Source organism: Eleutherodactylus coqui, chromosome 3 (genome assembly GCF_035609145.1).
Source record: "Eleutherodactylus coqui strain aEleCoq1 chromosome 3, aEleCoq1.hap1, whole genome shotgun sequence".
Classification (NCBI taxonomy): Eukaryota; Metazoa; Chordata; class Amphibia; order Anura; family Eleutherodactylidae; genus Eleutherodactylus; species Eleutherodactylus coqui.
Window position 1 is genome coordinate 53531227 of NC_089839.1, and position 21127 is coordinate 53552353.

General features: G+C 43.4%; 1 protein-coding gene across 4 annotated transcripts in view; it reads left to right on the plus strand.

Annotated features, from left to right (window-relative positions):
• HHAT (hedgehog acyltransferase) overlaps positions 1-21127 on the plus strand; it is a 364684-nt gene that overhangs the window by 310776 nt on the left and 32781 nt on the right. For 2 of the 4 annotated variants that reach the window (XM_066595598.1, XM_066595600.1), the window contains one exon: positions 14991-15034. The exons of the other annotated variants lie outside the window; for them this stretch is intronic. In XM_066595598.1, coding sequence (XP_066451695.1) covers positions 14991-15034 — 44 coding nt within the window. Of the gene's footprint in view, positions 1-14990; positions 15035-21127 lie in introns of those variants that run through there. 4 annotated transcript variants of the gene reach the window in all.

The window sequence follows — 21127 nt, forward strand, 5'->3', positions numbered from 1 at the left end:
CCATGCTGGGGGTTGTCAGTGATGACTTGATTGCCAGGATCAGTAGAAAAAAACAGCACTGCCACTTGCTCTGTTCTCTACATAGCGCTCCTGTAGGCTGAAAAGAGAAGCGGTTGAAAACTGCTTTTGTCTTCTCCTGGAAGTCCGCAGGTTTAAAACACAATACCTTGCAGTGTATATTTACGGCGCTTGGTCCTTATCGGGTTACAGAAGACTTATCACTGGATAAAGTTGTGGGTAAAACTGGCAGTAAGTGTTCAGTTTTCCCTGCAGTGCCCCCACAGGAGAAATGAAGTATTGTATGCTTCTTATTGAAATGGAAGGGTTGTCTGTGAACGAGCAAGGTCCTCCAGAACAAGAGATACTCTTTGTAGCTGCTCTCCCCTGTGGATTATACATGAAGGTCCTGGATGGGAGACCCCACTCTATATCTCAGAATTTGCTAAGTATTTGTTAATGGGTTTCCTATACCAGGAAACTCAGTTTTTGGCTTTATGGCATTGACAGAATATGAATCACTTCTCGGTTTATTATTTCTGTATGTTGTTCTCAGAGAAAACTAATTAAACCCATTAAAGTTATTTTACTCAACGCACATTTAAATCCCTTCACAACCTTCGTCAGACGTATTAATGTGACAAAAGGAGTTATAAAGCTGTTTTCCCGATACGGGTCTGAGCCTACTTTTATTTACAGCAAAGCATATTGCATGAGATTGGCAAACATATGACACCAGAGGTTTTTACATTTCATCTTAGAATTCAGGCTTTTATGAGAATCTTAGGAAGCACATCTTCTCTTTACGTGTTCCTCTAATGTTCATTTTCAGAAAGAAAGCCCATTATGTGATAGCTGGAAGGGATTAAATGCTTGGTTTCCTGCACACATTGTACGGCTTATTTGCATTTGGTTGGAAGTTAAAATCGTGGGGGGGTTGGACATTGTGAGCCATAGTTTAGAAAGGCACACGGATGCCCGCTTTTTGCCATCGTTACCGTTTCTTGGAGCTGGTCACAAAATTGGATTATTCTGCTGGTGGTCATGAAACAAAAAGGAGCATTAGAGAGGATTGCCTGATCATTGGAAAAACAAAAAATTCCTATGGGAAATATTTGGAAAAAATGTTTTTTCTCACCCCAGGAGTTCCGTAGTTTTTTTTTCCAGGCATGACGAGCCGACACCTGACCTAGCGTGGTCTCTTACCCTCCCCCTTGTGTTGTCAGTGCATTGTAGGATCATATGACCACAAGGGGGCTGGAGGTCTTTGTCGCTTTAGAAAACATCCAAACGCCTTGGGTCTCTGGCTAGATATCCCAGCACATCCACATTGTGAAAGACCACTGACAGGGATACACAGGAGAAAAGGAAAAAGTAGCATTACAGGACTTGTAGTAGAAAGGCCAAGCTGGAAATCACAGTCATCATGTAAGCCTGGCCTTATATATAGTGGGGGAACAGCTACATCATGAGGGATTCAAATCTGGAAGACTTACTTCGGCTACAGCGTTGTTTAAAAATAGGCAAGTACAAGAAAAACAACTTTTTGAATGTATTAAAATTAGAGCTTATAGCAGGAATTTTAATACCAAAGATTTACTCCTGCGAAAACACATATTTTCATCCCTACAGCCCTCACCTGATTGTCACACTTTATAAAGGCCCTCTTACACATAACGAGTGTTGGGCAAGCGATGCCTGACACTCGACCCCATGGATATTCGCGTCCATGCAGTTACACAGGAGCGAGTATCGTTGGATCGCTCACAGCACGGCCAGCAGGGAGGCCGGAGCGGGTGGAGGAGAGTTGTCTCCCCGCTCTTCCCCCGTCTATCTCCATTTACTGTAATCAGCATCCACTCAGTACTGAACAGCTGCTACTTACACTGAACAATGGTCATTTGGATTTTAGGCATGCTCGTCCAGTCATTCAGTTTCTGCATGCTTTTACACGGACGATTATCGTTGAAATCAACAATGAGTTTGTTCGTTGATCCGCGGGGATGAAGGAAACTCCTGCCACAGCTGTCACAGCTGTGGCAGAAGTCCGCGGCATTCTCCATCTCTTTTCAATGGGGCTAGCGCTGCTGCCGCTGGCCCCATTGAAAAGACTGGCGATATGCCGGCGTGATGCCGATATCCCCGGCGTCATGCCGATTTTTTTCTCGCACTGTGCTGCGAGACTTTAACTTTACTCTCGCAGCGCAGTGGAGAAAAAATCGCCAGTGGGTGTCCACCCTTAGGGATTTTTGAAAGTGGCAAAGAGAGACTAGTCTGTAACCATGGAGACATACGAGTCTGTATAGGAGCTGTATACACAAAACACTAGAACATTTATACCTAAGGGCTCAGTCACACGGGCCCCGATCCACCCGTGTTTCTGCACGATAAGACGGCAGCACCGCATGCGGACGACTCTCTGCATGACCGGCTCCATTGCCAGCCATGTGTTCTTTCTTCGGGCGGTGCAGAGACTCATCCACACCTGCAGTGCAGTGGTCTTAATCGTGCAGAAACACGGGTGGATCGGGGCCCGTGTGACTGAGCCCTAATACTATTTTCAAAGTTGCTTCTTTTTTTGTAATTTCTACAATACAGGACACATGAACAAAGTTGTTAGAGGGGGGATACAGGCAAATACCATTGCTGAACTATCTTCAGGACATGTCATCAGTAGTTGATCGCTGAGAATTCATTCCGGCGATCAGATGATTATCCAGCCCACTGTCGGTGCATTGGGAACAGATATTGTCATTGGGGTCAGAAGTCTCAGAGGCTGCTTCACTCCCACTCTGGATCTCTGGCTATCAGCTATTAATCACCTATCCTGAGGACAGGTCGTCAATAGTATTTGCCCGGAAAACTCCTCAAAAGTGATTTTTAGCAGGCAATGTGTACACATTCCCATGTGTCTTTTTGGCAGTGCAAGCACACAGGAATGGGGAACCGGGTGAGTATGAATGGAGGCTCCTCGAACTCCACGTCACCTAAACTGTAAGTACCATAACTTAGTTTACGGTGCTAATATTTGGTGACAGGTTCCCTTTAAACGGGAAAACCCTATCCCTAATTATTTGAAAATTAAAGAAAAAAGAAAATGAAATTGCGTCATTCAGTTAATGAAAATTTACCAAACTAAACAGAGACCCATTTTCATGTTTTAATATATTTCTAATTGTCATTGAAGTAGAGCAATTATCTTTTTGCCTCCAGTTGCCCAAACTGTAAAGCAAATTAGATTTTTTTTGGAATAAAAATGGAACAGAATGTGCTGCGGTACAGAGCAGAAAAGAGGAACGTTTCAGCTCCTTCTCTCCTACATTATACTGATTACTATTGATAAAGGGCGCCTAATTCCACGCATAATACAAACCTATTTTTAAAAGCAGGTCACTTAAAAGAAAGTCTTATTTGATTGAGTTTCTGGAGAATAAAATACCCTTTTGTGTTAGAGATTTGCCTCGTAAATTGTTCTTTTTAACAAAAGTACAAAAAAGGCTGTTAGAACCAACAAAATAATAGGTCACTGCAATCCCAAAAGGCAACGATTATGCCAGAGGCAATGGCAATATATTCCGAACATTCATAGACCATTTAAAATCGAAACACATCTACTTTATCATGTAAATCCTAGTATGTATAATTGCTATAATGCGACATTTAAATATTACAGGTTTGCCTAGTGACACCGACTCAGTCAATGACAATTACTTTCCTAACCACTAGCAGAATCATTGGTTGCAGAGACACTAAACATTAATTATGGTGGTGTGCTGGTGTAATGCCAAAGGTGGTGATGGGTGTTTCTTAAAGGGCTTTTCTGGGCAAAAACTATTGATGACTGTAGGCGTACAGTACACAGAAGGGCCTGTAGAGGGCTGCAGACAGGGCTTCTGGTACTAAAAGAAAGAGTTAAGACCTATGGGTGGGGCAGGAAGCGGCATAAAAGTCTTGGTTCCTGACACACTCAAGGGAAAGTTACAGCTCAGTGGAGCTAGAAGGGCTAGTAGTCTGATGTCAAGTATGGACCAATCCTGGGACGTTGCAGGAGGGGTAGTGACAGTGGCCCTGTGGATGATGAACCTTTAATTTCGGACTTTGTTTTTCATGCTGTGTCTGCTGTGCACATACGTCTTTGTTGTGTTGCTGTGGAATAAAACTGGCAGTTGCCAGATTTAAAGAAATTCCTGCTTCTGGAGTGTATTTCAACACATGTGGTGCCCGTGTCCGGACAGAGAGGTCAGCGATCCGTTGGCGAGTAAACCCCCATGCCACATAACCTATACCTGGGATAGGTCATCAATAGTTAATCACTGGGGACTCGCCATTGGGGATATCTGGCGATCAGCCAATCGCCTGGCCTGCTGCATCATAAGGGAGGGGAGCAGAAATGCCCCCAATTAATGGGAGCTGAAGCCGACTATTACACTTCCAGCACTTCTGTATTCGACACTGGGGATGGATGCGGAAGTGTAATAGTAGCTTCAGCTCCCATTGATCTCAAAGGGAGTGAAGCCAGCTAGGGCATTTCTGCTCCTCCCCTCTAACCCATGTCTTGCTCACTGCATTGAAAGTGGGCCTGGTGATCAGCTCATTGTGGGGAATCCTAAGCAGCAGGTCCCCAGTGAATAATAATGACTTATCCTGAGATAGCACTTTTGCTTTTTCACTTCAGTTGTATGGAATTGTCTGACTGCAGCTCCCATTGATTCTACAATAAATCCGTAAACTGTGACCCCCCCCCCCTCCCCCCTACCCCCATAGTGGGGGAAGAAACTTTTTTTTTTTTTTTCATTTAAAGCTAACTAGTCCTGTAACCAAATTCTGTCTACGGATCGGAGGAGGATGGGGGATGTGGGGGAGTTACATTACTCAATGCCTGTCTTCTGCATCGTTATCCCTTGCATCCTCCAGTTCCTTGGCCCCGTTTTCATCTTCCCACATGGCTGCCACAATCTTTTAACTACCTAATGAACATTGTCCATCGGTGGTCCTAGCTGCATGTTAGCTGCTCTCTGATCGTCCTGCGCTAATTATATAGCCAATCAGAGAGCAGATGTAGCGCATCGCTAGTCTAACACACTACCAGTACACAGTGCGCATTAGGTAGCCAGAAGATTGCAGCTGCCGTCTGAGGGCTAGCAGTACAGAGGACGGGCAACAGGTATTATAATGTATTAGAATTTGTCCTAGTCAGTCCCTGGGCAGAATTTTGTTCTGGGATGACCGGATCACTTTAATTCTCATTAGTAACTCAGAAAGGCAAAATCCAGATGTTAATAAACTGTTCTCAGTGCACCCAACCATGGCTAGCATTGTTTTAGTTCTGAAAAAAGGCAGAAAAGAGCCAGGTGTTTTTCCCGAAAAATGCTACATGTGAAACTACCCATATTCACTTCCGCCAGCCCCATTTAGCTGAATCCTGATTCCTGTGCCATTTGCCTTTTAAGTTATGTATTTTGTTTGCTAGTGTTGTTAATGATCGTGCCTGACCTTGTACTGTGACAAGGAACTGAAATATTCAATTCCATTTTAGTAAAAGTACTAAATCTAGTGCACATATTGAGCTCGGTGTTCTTAAGTGCTGCGGCCATGGCTTTTTTATTCGGACTTGGTGATGGCATTGATAATGTTAAAGGATTTCCTGTGGCAGACGGGACAAGAGAGCAGGGGAGACACAATCTGAGTCTTCTGTGCATTGTCCTGCTACTGTTAGCAGTAAACTGTATCAGCGGACAAAGGAATGTCCAAATCGTGAGTCTCTGCTAACTAAGGCTGCTTTCACAGGGCTGAGAAAATTGTGTGAGATTTTTGCATTGCAAGACACACAAATCTGCATGAATATGAGCCCCATTCTTTTGAATGGAGTCATATGCATGTGTATTTTTTTTTCTCATGGTACGGGAAAAAATCGCAGCATGTCCTATGATTTGGCATTCCCTCGGAACGCTTCGCCCATTGTTTTCCATGGGGCCGACACAAACATTGCACGGCATGCGAGGTGCACGCGAGTGCGATGTGATCTTTCCCATTGAAAACAATAGGAAACAGTTGGCAATCCTACTTTTCTAAAGTGATGTGAGGCGCTTTTAACAGAAAAAAACCTCACATCTGCAAGAAAATCAATGAAAATCAAATTTATGACCTCTTAGATTGAGGGGGCCTTTGTGGTTTAATAGAGACTTCTCTGAATGCCAAAAGTCACACCATTTCCCAAAACGCTGTATGCTGTGTATGTATACTAGAGACCACTCTGACATTGCTAATCTCTATCATAACTGTGTTCAATGCACAATCAGCATAGCAGTGTACTGGATAGCACAGCAGCTCATATTCTATATGAATATACAGAGATCTCTCTGATATTTCCAGCCTATGCCATGACTGGGATTAAGACATAATTAGCATAGCAATGTACTGTATCTTATATTTTGGCTGATTCTTATAGCACCTTTATCAACTAACACCCTGTGCGTCCCAGTATTGGCTGTCTGCAGTCATGTCATTTCCGTGTGGACAGCATGCTGTGTGAATATGATAGTGGCTATAAATGACGGACCTTTCAGCTTACTTAGGAAATTTATAATCAGGCTGCTTGCATAGTACCTCTATTAACTCACACTTTTGTATCATACCCTTTCAGCTTGCCTAGCTAACATACGCTTATTTCCTCTATGGACATACTCCAGATCTAGTTCAGCCACCTATTCCTTTATTTTAAAGTGTTTGTCCTTTTTTGAGCGCATCTATGTTAATAAAGCATACAATTTATTACTTTGTGTTTGGGAAGGTATAACCATTAGGCTATTCTCTTGCTTCTGCCAATCTTCTTGGTAATTGTTTGCTTAGCCAGGTATACCCTAGGGCTGTCTCCTTTCCTTATCATCTAACCACGTGACCGCTGTAGCCAGTCACTGGTTTATTGCATTGGTCTAAGCCTCCTCCCTAATATAGTGATAAATGCAATCTGGCCCTTTCATCTATTTAGTGCTGCTCTTATTCTACTCCCATCTAATCCTATACTGCTCTGATGTTCTCCTTCCACATGCCATCTCTCCTGTTTCAAGCTTCACGTTCTTTGATGCGGCCCTGCAGGAGGGAACGCACGTGGCATGGCTCAGACCTGTCTTGTACTCTGTCAGTCCTACATTACCACACCAGCGGGGAATTATCAGAGAAATGTTGAATGCGACTACATCCCTGGGAGGTTTTTCATCGTGCCCTTAAATAAAATAATGACGACTCACTCCTCTCATACTTATCTGCAGCAATACATAATTGTAAAACCTCCCATGTGTCCACTTTATCTCTGCTTGTAGCACCAAAAACATTCAAATACATCACAATGACTCATTGCTCGGGTGTAGGATTAGCATTTCTGGATTTTGTTTTCGGCTACGGTAGATCTCACAGACACTGATTTTATGTAGTTACAGTATTGGAATCCAAAATTCAACATTTGGTCTGCATTGTCTAATACAGTGTTTCTTAGTGTAAGTGTGGGCTCACTGTGCCACTGACTGATTTCACTTTGGGCTACTCCCAAACATTGCTTGAAGGGGTCCCCAGTTTTCGCCCTTTAACCCTCTTTTTAGAGTGATCTGGCCTTTGCTGCAGGGAACCTCCAAGTCGTTTCCCCAGGAGTAGTCTCAGTATAGTAACAGCTGACCAGATGGGTCAGAAGGCACTAATGTGTGGTTCTGAAGGGATAGGCAAGGACATGGTCAATGAACCAGGCCAAGGGCAGGAGATTTTTATGCATAGAATCATAGAATGGTAGAGTTGGAAGGGACCTCTAGGGTCATCTGGTCCAATCCCCTGCTCAGTGCAGGATTAAATGCTCAGTGCAGTACAGTTATTCGGTAGAAGGTCAGGGCAATCAGGAAAATCATAGTTAAGAATCGGGCAAAGATCGGGAGAAGCAGAATTCGGGAAGACTGGGTACATAGGCACAGGATCAAATCATAAAGAAGTCAAGCAAAGCAGAACACCTTTGCTTTGGATCAATAGAAACCTTAGTGTTCAAGGTGCCTTAAATAACCCAGAAAGCAATTGGCTAGGCTGGGGACAGAAAAGCTTGGTTCGACAGCAGTTGTAGAGGCTGGTTAGGCATACGTGTGCCCTGTGGTCAGTTGAAACAGCCGGGAGCATAGTGCAGCATCTGCATTACAACAGGCTAGCAGGACGTAGCTGGCCGCAGCTGGCAGGAAGAGGGAGTAAGAAGAGGTCATAGCACTAAGGCAAGTATGCTCTACTCCCTTCCCCTCATCTATACTGAACAGTATCTGTCTATGAGCACTCTATGGATGCCATAGAGCGTGTCATCCACTTGTGACCCCCACTGATGAGAAACAGTGGGCAGCAGCTGCATAGAGCACCCTCCGCTCTGATGGACTCAAACTCCGCATAACACTTTTGCGCCAGGCATTTTCTAGATACAAGTAATCCTCCTTCTCTATCATTCTCCAGCACAAATCAGAAGAGTGTGATTTGGTACTAAGAGACTCCATATGTTCTATTTGGGTCAGGAAATAAAACAAAGCTATTAAACATCTGAGGCTGATATAGAGTCAGAGCACAAAAATTATTTACCAGCTGACGTGCCAGACGTTGCATTGTCGCTATACTTCATGTGTACCGCAAATTTTATTGGTTCCATAAACATCAACTGCCGTTGTGTTTGCTTGTGAAGATTTTTCAGTGGGTTGTGTGCCACATCGCTGCCCGCTCCCCATATGTAGAACATGGAGAGAAGCATTAGGATAAACTCCATATGGTAAACACATACGTAGATTCATCTAAATGGTGAAATAAGGGGAAGCTCTCAAAAAAATTGACTTCATATACAAGAAATAAGTATATGTGGTGACAGAGCTCTTTCTGCCGAATCTAAAAAGTGTCCCACTTCTAACACCATTTTACGGTTTATATGTAATGACATAATCAATGCTCGTGCCAAATTGCAAGTTTTTAGGACATCGGGAAGTGAGAGAATTAGATTCTGTAAGTAAAATTTAGACAATAATTCTTTTGTGCTTGAAATTGAATAACCGAGGTGGGGCCCATTAACTTTTCCTATTTATGACATAATAATCAATGGGCGTGCCAAATTTCAAGTTTCTATGACATTGGGAAGTGAGAGAATTAGATTCCGTACGTAAAATTTGGACGCTAATTCTTTTGTGCTTAGAATTGAATAATCGAGTTGTGACCCCTTTACTTTTCCTATTTCGGACATAATCTATGCTTGTGGCAAATTTCATGTTTCTACGACATCGGGAAGTTGGAGAATTAGTGGCGAGTCAGTCAGTCAGTCAGTGAGTCAGTGAGGGCTTTCGTCTTTATATATATATATAGATGTATATAAAGTAACATTGTATTACTTTTCGTGTATTGATCCTGACTCCTAGCCTTTACTATACGTTTAACAAGGTTTGGTTATCGATGCTAGACTAGTCGGCGCCAGTATTTTATAAAGCTGCCAACTCTGTGCGATTTTCCTGTTCAGTAGTTTGAAGAGTATACAGAGAATTGTGTCATCGAGGAAAGTCACCCAACATAAAGGAATCCTGTGGACCTAAACAACTCCTCAATGAAAAGGGTCAGAGGAGGATGTCAAGAATTGTTCTCCTGAATAGGTGCTGCACAGTCAAGCAGATTACAGCTCAATACAACACCGGTGCTCCAACTAATGTGTATCAATGTACGACTTGTTGTTCTTTAGCACGGAAGGGCTGTAACAGCAGACGACCAGTTCCAGCGCCATTGTTATCTAACAGAAACAGGAAGGCGAGACTCCAATGGACAAAAGAGCACAAAGATTGGATCACTGATCAGTGGAGAAACTTCACTTGGTCAGATGAATCCAGATTTCTGTTGCACCATGCTGATGAGATGGGCAGAATTTGGTGCAAGCAGCATGAATCGATGAATCCTTCCTGTCAGCTGATCAGAGGATGTCAGTAACTCCATCTAATTTATGTCAACTACAAGAAGTCTGCCTGATCAGAATTCCATAATAGCACAGTGCAGATCCGCTGAAAACTCCTGCCAATGCCAGACTAACAGTTCAACATCATTGGGTGTCCTCAGATTACAACCTGACATTGGGCATTAATGCATGCTGTGGTGGTAGATTTGCTGAGATAACCATTTCATGTTTTATGAAGAGTATTGCACACAAATCTTATTAAATATCACCCAGCATGCACTAGTGTCTCTTGATTCCTGTTGTCCAATCTAGCGGGAGATAGTAATTAGAGTGACACTTTATGTAAATGAGTTTCTCCTTTGACTATCCATCACTCCAAGAGAGCAACATAAATGGCAGGCAATAGAGATGAGCGAACGTACTCGGTAAGGGCGATTTCGCAATCGAGCACCGCGATTTTCGAGAACTTCACTACTCGGGTGAAAAGTACTCGGGTGCGCTGTGGGGCAGGGGGTTGCAGAGGGGAGTGGGGGGTAGCAGCGGGAAACAGGGGGGAGCCCTCTCTCTCTCCCTCTCCCCCCCACTCCCTGCTGCAACCCCCCGCTCACCCACAGCGCACCCGAGTACTTTTCACCCGAGTAGTGAAGTACTCGAAAATCGCGGTGCTCGATTGCGAAATCGCCCTTACCAAGTACGTTCGCTCATCACTAGCAGGCAACAATCTCGCCATAGTAGCAGGAAGTAAACCCAGATCCTAGTACAATGGCCATCATCCTATATCCAATCCTATCATATCCAAAAGTCTTTTTTTTTTTAGACCCCCATCCTTTTTACTACATACAGTGAAACCCATCAGGCTTGCTACACAACAGGGATAATGCAGTCTTTATCTGTCATCTTATTAGATGACAGATAACTCTGGCTGTGACAGAAGCCATTTATTCTGAAAGATAAAACTAATTAGAAATGAAGCCGATTACAAGATGAAAACTGATGTTAATGTAGATTTTGTTTGATCCAAGATGACAGAACACTTAAGCTCCATTTTTTTTGACTCTTTAGTAAAATCTGTTGATGACTTGTTGAATGTTCCAACAAAACAATACAAGATGGAAGTGTGACATTGTGGCATCACGAGATGAGTTCACAGTCCTACTATTGTCAGAATCTGATTGGCCCATTGGCTGTTGCATCCCCACCCAATTCGTGACAAAATCCCATTAGTGGTGGTGTTATCACAGGTTGAGGTTTAGTGACACAGGATTCAAGAACGATGTGGAAGGTGGAGCAATGGTCCTTTTACATAGGGGGACGGTTGGGTAAATGACTGCACGAGGTCTGATGTCATCGTTAAGGTCATCAGCGCTCATGCATAGCATTTACACTGAAAGACTTCACCTCTGGATCGCGGGCTTCTCTCTCAGCGCTTAACCTTCTAAGTGACGCGTTGGGCGGAAAGCATTTACACGGAACGTGAAGCCAACAATCCAGCATGGTTTTTAAGCTTAAAACCCTGCGAACAAATAGTGAGCGGTTTCGGTGCATTTACACTGCATAATTATCGCTCAAATTCATTCATTTGAATGAGTTTTGAGCGATATGTAAATGGCACATAACCAAAGTGCACAATATTTATTTAACCCCTTATAGATCGCCCATACGCCTTTTGACGCCTGTATCGGCCGCCTATGTATGAAGAGAGATTGTGCGTCAAATCTCCCATCATACATCGCGGCTGTTGGCTGTTCCTCACAGCCAACACCCAGTGGCAACAGCTCCGATCAGCCACATGGCTGATTGGAGCTGTTAACCTTTTAAATGCGCTGTCAATTCTGACAGCGGCATTTAAATCCATATGCCCCCCCCCCTTCCCCCATGACGAGATCGCAGGGAGTCGTGTGGGTGTCATGGCAGTCGGGGCTTTCTGAAAGGCCTCAGGGCTGTCTTGGCAGAATGCCTATCAAGTCATCCCCGAGGGGTGGCTTGATAGACTGCCTGCCCAATCGCAGTGTAATGTAATGGCAGGAGCGATCAAATTTTTAAAAAGTTTTTCAGTACATTATATGGTACATTAAATAGTAACATTGAGAAATACAACTCATTCTGTAAAAAGCAAGCCCTCATACAGCGACATCGATGGATAAAAAGGGTTGAGGAAAAAACAAAAATGGAAAAACGAAAAAAAGCTTGGTCACTGAGAGGTTAAAAATACAAAATAAAAGTGAACAGTGAAATGATAAGGAAAAAGCTATGGAACTTTCCCTTAGATTCTTTAGACACGGTGCATCAACTATAATGTAGTTGTACCTTCTAAAGGATTTTGTTAACATTTTACTAGTATCAATGCAGTCTCTAAAGGGCCATTTACACGGGCCGATTATTGCGCAAAATGTTTTTCAAACGAACGAAAATCTTTACATCTAAATAAAAAAGCATTGTTTATTTTTTGTTTACTTTCCCTTTGTTGCTCTCTTTCAACCAGCATAAAAATCATCACTGGATCACTAACTTCTTGCTGCGTGTAAACGTTCCACCACTCAGCGCTTCACATAGAATGTACAGCGGTGAGCGAAAAGTCAGCAATAGCAGTGATCTGCCTGTCTAAATGCTCTGCATGAACAACTTAGCCCTGACATCAGTGCTTGTGCAGTCGTTTAGGCATCAGCCGTCCAGTGTAAATTAGAAAGCATTAGAAATACAGCTTATAGAATTGCCTTATTGTAGTTCCTAACTCCTGCAGCAGATCTGCTGCTGAACTATTGCTGACTCCATATGATATGCACACCTACAGTCCCAAAACTTGTTCAGAGGATAGCCTCACTTACAGTTCGTCACGTGGGAGTTGCCGCTTCTACTAACCCCAGTGATCCCACAGCATTGCTTGGGGGCTGCAAGCACTATTCTCAGCTCCTCTCTCCATCTTCAAGCCAGTGCCAGGCAGTTCTCCTGTTCTTTAGGCAACAGCTTCCTTGTACCTCTGTCTGGTACCCTTTACCCTCTTAGAGTCTTGCACTGCTCTTTCTTCCTCTACACAGCACCTGCTCAACACACTACGCAGCAAGAAACTGTCCTTTTTGTATCAGGGCATTTACCAATCATCACCAGTCCAGTGAATATGCCCAGCTGTGCTGTGCAAACATTTGCTACAAATTTTAGCGCGCACGGCAATTCTAGCACAATTTTTGGTACATTTCTCAGTACATCTCTATGGCAACCTTTACCTTGTAGGCTGAGTCCCTTGCAGGGTCACTGGCTTCTGCAAGATTAGCATACTCCTGTCTTGCTGCCGCCTCCAACTATTCCAATGCTGTATTTATTTCCTATTGAGCAGATTACTTACAGATAAAAAGAATATTAACAATCAAGGCAAAAATATATTTTAACCCTTTGCAATCCAACTTTAGATTCAAGGTTTCCTAGGGTGTTTTCTCTTTCTGCCATTATACAATGGCGCCATCTGCTTTCTAGAGCCAGTACTAGTATGGGACATGCTGGTGAGGCACCCGACATCAGAGCAGCGAGTAATCAACAGGAGGAATACCCTGTCGGACGTCTTCCGACATTGGAGCTGTATAGGCTTCAATCAGAATGTCTGAAGACGTCAGACAGTGGATTGGAAAGGGTTAAAAAGTGCTCAAACCAGAATGATTTATCCCTTTTCCGCAACCTAACAGTAGGGCATTTCCCATGGCCCAATGATCGAACTTGAACGTTCGCCCGAACGTTACATTCATATGAGCTGGAAAACGTTGTATGGGGGAAATCATAAAAATGGCATTTCGAAGTAACAAGTCGCCAAAATATTTTCCCTGGGTAATTGTCCACCTTCTGGGTGATTATGACGTCCTCGCAAAAATGAACATTTAGTCTGTTTACAAGTGAAGGTGTCTTTGCAATAGTTTTCTTTCTTCTTTGAGAATTAAATTGTGCAATTTCATGAAGAGTCTTCAAGGCTTTGATTCAAAGACATTAGGTTGATTTTTCCATTATATCTCCTACGGCTTAAGAAACAATGCTCTTCTCATTTTAGTTATGCCTATTCTCACATTTTGAGAGCTTTAAATCATGCACCCGGGAGATAGGTGTTTTTCCTTCTCTTTGACTTACCAGTTGTCATAAAATGCTTGGCTAGTTTGGAACATTTTGAGCAGAACTTATTTCAGAAAACAGATTGAAAGATGCTTCACACTGAGAAGTACCTAAATGTAAAAGTAAGAAACTGCGTAGGTGATGCTTCCCGATACAGACTCACAATCCTTAAATCAGACAGTATCTTCTTTAATGCCCTTGACGTTATTCTGTTTCACCAGTAGCTATTTTGTTCTTGGACGAAATCAAGGTCACGATGGTCACGGTGTATAGCTCATAGCCAAATGGGATTATTAGAGAATGCTGCATGTGTTCTACCAGTGTAATCACTTCCTATCCCACACAGTCTGATATCAACTTTCGATATTTTGGAGGCTCAAAATTGTGCACAGAACTGGTGGTAATGTGGCCACCTTATGAGGTCAACTGAAAATTACAAAAAGTAAGAGTATCTCAGCCGGCATCACCCACTCATCTGGAACATGAAACCTTTTTCTTACTTACATTTACTGCTGAGAGTCAGTTGTATTTCTTTGGTGGTATTCGGGTAACTCTTTTTTTCCCCCAATACCCTATTTGTTGACAGACTTTACCAATGCAAGCCTCTCACAAGTTCTGGTGCCCTATCAAACCTCAAAATGATATCTACTTAGTTGTCATCAATTCTGAGATCCCTCAGCATCATCTGCTGAAGTCCACAGTCAAATTGGCCCTCTGTAGTAGTAGAGGATCTTCCCATGAGCTCAGGTTCTGATTTAAGAATGGATTCCAATGGTCAGGGAGAAGACAATGCCATTTGTAGGCAACATTGCACCCAATTGCTTGCCACTAGGGTCTTTTTCTTATGGGATGAGTCACAATTAACCTATTAAATATTACTGATGATTAGTTATTGCATATGTTCGTCATCTGCAAATTGTAAAGGCTTTGTACTTCATGTATTCACTGACACAGTATGTTTTTTTCATACCAGGTAATGGCTGTTATCTTTTTGACACATGTTTTTTATGCTTTATGGTAAGTTGGAATCTATCTCCTTATTTGTTCATAGCAGACCTGGAAAAAAAGTGCTGATAGGGTGACAGAGGGAGTCCCCTCCCAATCTCGGACATTGTAGCATGGTGTTATAGCTGACATTCAGTGTGGCTCATTGACCCATACCATACAAGGACATGGGAGATTATTTCTTTTTCATTGCATTCATTGCACTTCTGTTGTCCCTCTAGTGGAGGTGTAGGTAACCATCATGTCATCATGATCACCGTTTAAATCTAGGTCTAAACAGAACAACAAAGCTCCAACTGTTATAAAAAATAGATTTAAGAGGTTATCTAGGACTAAGATATTGATGACCTACCTTTAGGTCATAATCAATATTAGATTGTTGGGTTTCCGCTACTTGGGTCCCCCTTCGATTACTTGAACGGGACTGAGCTGATCTTAGGCCATGTAACCAATGTGATATCACAGGCAGGAGAAGAGGCCATGGCACACACCTGAGTGGTGCGGACTCTTAAATCAGCTGATCGTGAGAGTCTTTAGCGGCGGACCCAATCTGATATTGATCACCTATCTGTGGACAATTCATCTTATTCCTGAAAAAACCCTTTAAGAAATGAAGATATCTTTGGAGCGGTATGCTATCGCTGTAGTGTGCCATGGCAGTCATGTTAAAAGGGTATTCTGGCAATTTACTATTAATGACCTATCCTCAATATTGGTAGTCATTACCTGATCAGTTGGGCTCCACCACTTGGGAACCCTGCTGATGAGCTGATCCTCTGCCTCACAGCCAGTGCAGCGGGGCCAGAGGTCCACATTAGTGTTCAGGGCCAGAAGTATAATAAATAGCTTCACTCCCATTCAAAGCAACAGGGAGCGATGCCTTCAATTACACATCCACATCCACTTCCTCACTGTGGTCAGAGCTTGAAGTGTAGTAGGAAGCATCGCTTTCATTGATTTTGATGGTGCCTGACCACCGAACGCCCAGCCCCGCTGCACTGACAGCAGACCAGGTGATCAGCTGATTGGCAAGGATCCCAATCAGTGGGCCCCTGCAAATCAACTATTCATGACCGTATCCTTAGAATAGGTCAATAGTAAATGCCCAGAATAACCCCTTTAATGATTGCTATATCGGTACTTAGATTAAAAAAGACGAAATATCTTCTGCGTTGGACATTCGCTTTTAACCTGTGAGTTTCTTGGGAATTATAACAGTGGGGGGTAAAAAAACGTCAATGTGACACAACCCTTGCAAGAATTTTGTATAGTTGATGATAAATGCAGTTGGTAGAAAAGTTTAATGGACTGTTACCATGGCAACTACTTGCGCATAAGATCTTTCTGAACTAATACTTTAAGTGTCTACTGCCAAAGGCCGAGGACCTGCGTGTTTCTGAAATATAGTATAAATATAATTGTCTCTCCTTTTGATCCTGCGGTTTCCAGGCTTTATTTAGTAAATGTTCCGGTGTCGTCGCTCACCGTTTCGTCAATCATCTAATTATCCGTTTTATGCTTTCTCTCACTGTTTCCTTGCTCCCCATTAAAATGATCCGCATATAAATCACGGCTATATATGATTTGGTGAAGCCTAACATTTGCTTACTTCAGGGGGAGAGTGCAGTACGTTGAAGCGTCTCCCGTCGTCTTCACTGACTCGGCAGTAATTTATTTAATTATTCAACTTGTTTCTCCTGTTTAAAGGTCTTCAAGTGAAACCATTTTATCCGCGGTTCTGCTCTTTCAGCCGCTCTTGATCGGAGCAGCCGGGGGCATGTACTCTTCTTGCCTTATTTAAAACATAAAACTTGTATATCATTTGCCAAGGTGATACAGGTGAACAATTCTTCAAATGTGTCAGCTGGCCGTTGCTTCTGCATTATGCATGGCTCCCGAGAACTTCCAACACAAGATTTACCAAATGGAAACTAGGGGAAAACTTATTTCAACTCATGTTGTCTACAATTAAAAGAGTTTTCCAGGACTGTGATATTGCTGGACTATCTTTAGGATAGACCGCCAATATCAAATCGATAGTGATCCTTCTCCCATCACTCCCACTGATATCTGACTGAAGGGACCATGGCTCTCTGACGAATGCCACATCCCCCTAATTCTTTACCAGGTATAGCACTGTACATTTTGTAGTGGCGGTGTCTGGTACTGCAGCTGTCTGAAGCTTAGTCCCATTAAAATAAATGGGAGTAGTGAGTTCTCCTTCAATGGAAGTGTTCAAACAGTGGCTGGACAAATATCTGTCTGGAATGATTTAGTGATCCTGCACTCAGTAGGGGGTTGGACCCGATGAACCTGGAGGTCCCTTCCAACTCTACCAGTCTATGAGTGAGCTGCAATAGCAGACACAGCCACAACCACGAGTAGGGCACTGTGCCTGGTAAACCATGCTTGTTGCAGGGAACACATGACATGTGTATTCCGTGCATTCATGAACAGATCTTTGATAACCGTTATATGATATCTTTTCATTGCACCAGCATTAGTGATAAACCATTGATATCAGACACATATTTTCTCTTCCCTGCATGTCTTCCTGCCTCCCCTACCTTATGTAACCCTGTGACGTCATCAACGACAGCACGAGTTTCCATTGCAAGAGTCCAATCACAGCAAACTGCCTGGCATGGGAGCCCAGCACTGGTTGTTACTCAGAGATCTTTTTATGGCATAGTTTTTATTCAATTTGTGGCTTTTGTATCCTGTACCCCTTTTTATGAGCTGTTCATAAGTCTCTTCTGCATGAGAAACTTAACTCTCCTTCAGAAGAAAGAAAGAAAATGGTCTCTTTAAAAGGAACTCATCATCACCTTTGACCTCCATAAACTACATTATAGGGCTCAAAGGAGAGGGAACGGGAAGTCTTAAGAGCTGTGTTTGATTCTCAACCAGTGCTCCGTTCCTGTCCAAGTTGGCGCATGCACACAGTGGGACTATTTTCAGACGGTTTTGTACTCGCACTCTCCCATTCATCTCTATGAGAGAGCATGCGCATACAGCTAGCAGAGAAGAGTCAGTCTATGTGCATGTGCCAATTTTGCCGGGACATGGTGCAGAAATCAAAGACAGCCCCCTGGACCTGTTCCCCAACCTTTGAGCACCGTAATGTAGTTTATTGAGCTCAAAGGTGATGACAGGTTCTCTTTTAAGCCACCTACACACACAGCAGGGCACTGTTTTGTAATGAATGGAAGCATATACCTGTAGAGTAAGAGATGAACTTGAAAACTATACGTATACATGATGACCTAGAATTAAAGAGGTTGTCCCAGAATCATGTTTCATCACCTATACTCAGGATAGGGGGTAAAACTTGGATGGGTGGAGATTTCATGCTTATATCCCAACCAATCCCGAGAACTAGAGTCCCATATCCACTTCAACTCCTTACTGTAAACCCTGCAGCAAGAAACTTGAATGAAGTGGCAGCCAAGCATGCACAGTGCCATTCCAATCACTTTTAGTAGCACTGCCGGAAATAATTGAGTACAAGCGCTCAGCTTTTTTTTTGTCAGTCCCATAGAGTTGAATGGAGCAACATTGCACATGTTCGGCCATCACTCCATTGAAGCTCCTTCTAATTGCAGAAGGTGCAGTGTGGAGAAACGGAGGGCACCGGACCCCTGTTCTCGAGATCAGTTGGGGTCTCAGCTGTGAGACCCCCTCGATCAGAGTTTTATCACCTAATCCTGTGGATAGGGGATAAAACATGAATCTGGGACAACCTCTTTCATGAATGCCCCCTCAATCAGAGTTTTATCACCTAATCCTGTGGATAGGGGATAAAATATGAATCTTGGACAACCTCTTTCATGAATACTTCCACCAGGTTGCAGCCAGATAAATTTTTGCTATTGTTCATTTCTAAGGGCCCTTTTACACGGGATCAATCTGTTGGGTGCAGATGCCCTACAGGTCTTCTTTGCGATGATCAATCCTGTACTTTTACAGAAATGAGCATCACTGAGTGAATGGAGGCAGAATACAGAAACTGAACAATGGATGAGAAGAATACAGGAATCTCACCAATTTATTGGCCCATGTAAAAGGACCCTATATGTAGCTATACAAATTAGGGCATGTTATTGGTTCCTTCCAGGGGTCCTATCATGGTTTCCATTTAAAAATCCTGAAAATGGCAACCCTGGACAGCACCTATCTTGATCATTAATTAAATAAGTCTTCATTTTAGCAAGTTTCTGTTCATTTCTGGCATTTTGTGCTGTTTCAATAGTTTTCATTCATGGCCAAAACAGGTTCCCTTTAGAGGTGTCGTTTTCTGGATTTTAAATGGAAACTCTGATAGGACCCCTGGACAGAGCCAATAATGAGGTCTGAACACTCCATAGATGTATATTGACCAGATCCACTGATTGTCTAATGTGTATGGTTCCTCCTAACTCTCCCAATTGCAGATGTTGGGGGAGATAAGGATCAAACAGTTGGATTTCAACTGCCGAATCCTTCTGCTTTCATGGAGATAAGCCACTGATGGAGGTGGCTTATCTCCCTTCTCTATATTCAGAACACATGCATGCCTCCTCTCTCTGCTGTCAGAGACTGCCCCACCTACAGTTCTGCCCCCTATGAAACTTCTTTTTACTCCAAAAATACTATACAGCAAGACCTTACTGCCAGAGGTGGGTATTATTATACCTTGTCACCACCGGAAGTTAAGGGTGGTGACAAGGTATGAGCTGTCAAAGAATGTAGTGATGCCCCCAGCTTCTGGATGGCTGGGGTCGTGTCTAATCCCCCAGTAGGACAGTAGCGAGCCAGGGAGCGGTGGTGCGGCCACAGGTACACGTGATGGAGGAGGACACCAGCCGCTGCCGTTGTGAGACACCTGTAAGACAGTGGCCACAGCGGAGGCCCTGGGAGTGGCGGTGGCACAGGTGCCGGAGGAGAGCGCCGAGCCTGACAGCAGCACCCTATTGAATCCTCCAAGTGCCATTGGGACATGGTAGGAGGACCTTGCAAACAGCGGGAGCGGTACCGCCGGCAGAGGCGGCGGCAAACAGTGGGGGCGGCACAGCCAGCAGAAGCGGCGGCTCAGGCAGAGGGACAGCGGACCCCATGAGTGAGTGACCGGAGTAATAGGGGGCACAGCCACCAGGCCGCGGGTGAGCACAGGCAGGTTGAAGGAGGGGGGCCCACAGTAGAACACTACTCATAGTAGTATGGGGAAAGGGACAAAGGCCAAGCCAAGCGTCTGAGGAGGGGTGAGTGAAAGGAGGCAGGGGTGGAAATCATGGGCTGGCATTCTCCAGTGCAGCCAATCAAATTGGGGGTGTTTGCTTGTGGGCATGTATCTTGTCTCCAGACATTCTTCTGGTGGTGACAAGATACAATAAAACCCCAGAGGTGTAACTTGCAGCTTCTGGGCCCCAATGCAAAACCTGTAACAGGGCCCCCAACTATAATGCTTTATTCATAGTACTGGGCTACCTATATGGAGAGCAGAGGCCTTATTGGCCCCCTAAGGCTCCTGGGCCCGAGAGCAACCGCATCCCCTATAGTTACGCCAGTGCTTACTGTGGTTGTAGCAGCTTACTGGTAGGTGGGTTGGCTTATATAATTTGTACATTATATTATTATTTTGTATTGATAGAAATTATATTTGCACAGCATTTCTTACCTGCAGACTCTGAGTTGTTACTGGAGTCTTACAACCACACACACAAATAACATTCTTGTAAAGTGTTTATTTAGTGCTTATCACTTGTGTTATCTTAATTAAAATTAGCAAACTGGCAAAGTAGATTAGAGTAAAGCCAGTATCTAAATACAAGTATAAGTACTCCTGGGTAAATAAAGACGCTTTATTTAAAGTGGCTCCTAGGTGTCATTCCTCAGAGCTGTAATCAGGCTTAAATAAAGCACTATATGCATAATTCACACACCTCACACAATGCTGGGACTAATGTTTCATACAGTAAAGGTATCCTATCCAAACACTTGTGGAGTTATATCACTCTAACTTTTTTGCATGTCATTGCTGCAAGTGAATATGTGAAATTTTGCTATATATAATAATAGGGAAAAGTGACATCTACCGTACTTTCAAGCTAGTAGTTCCCCTTTTTG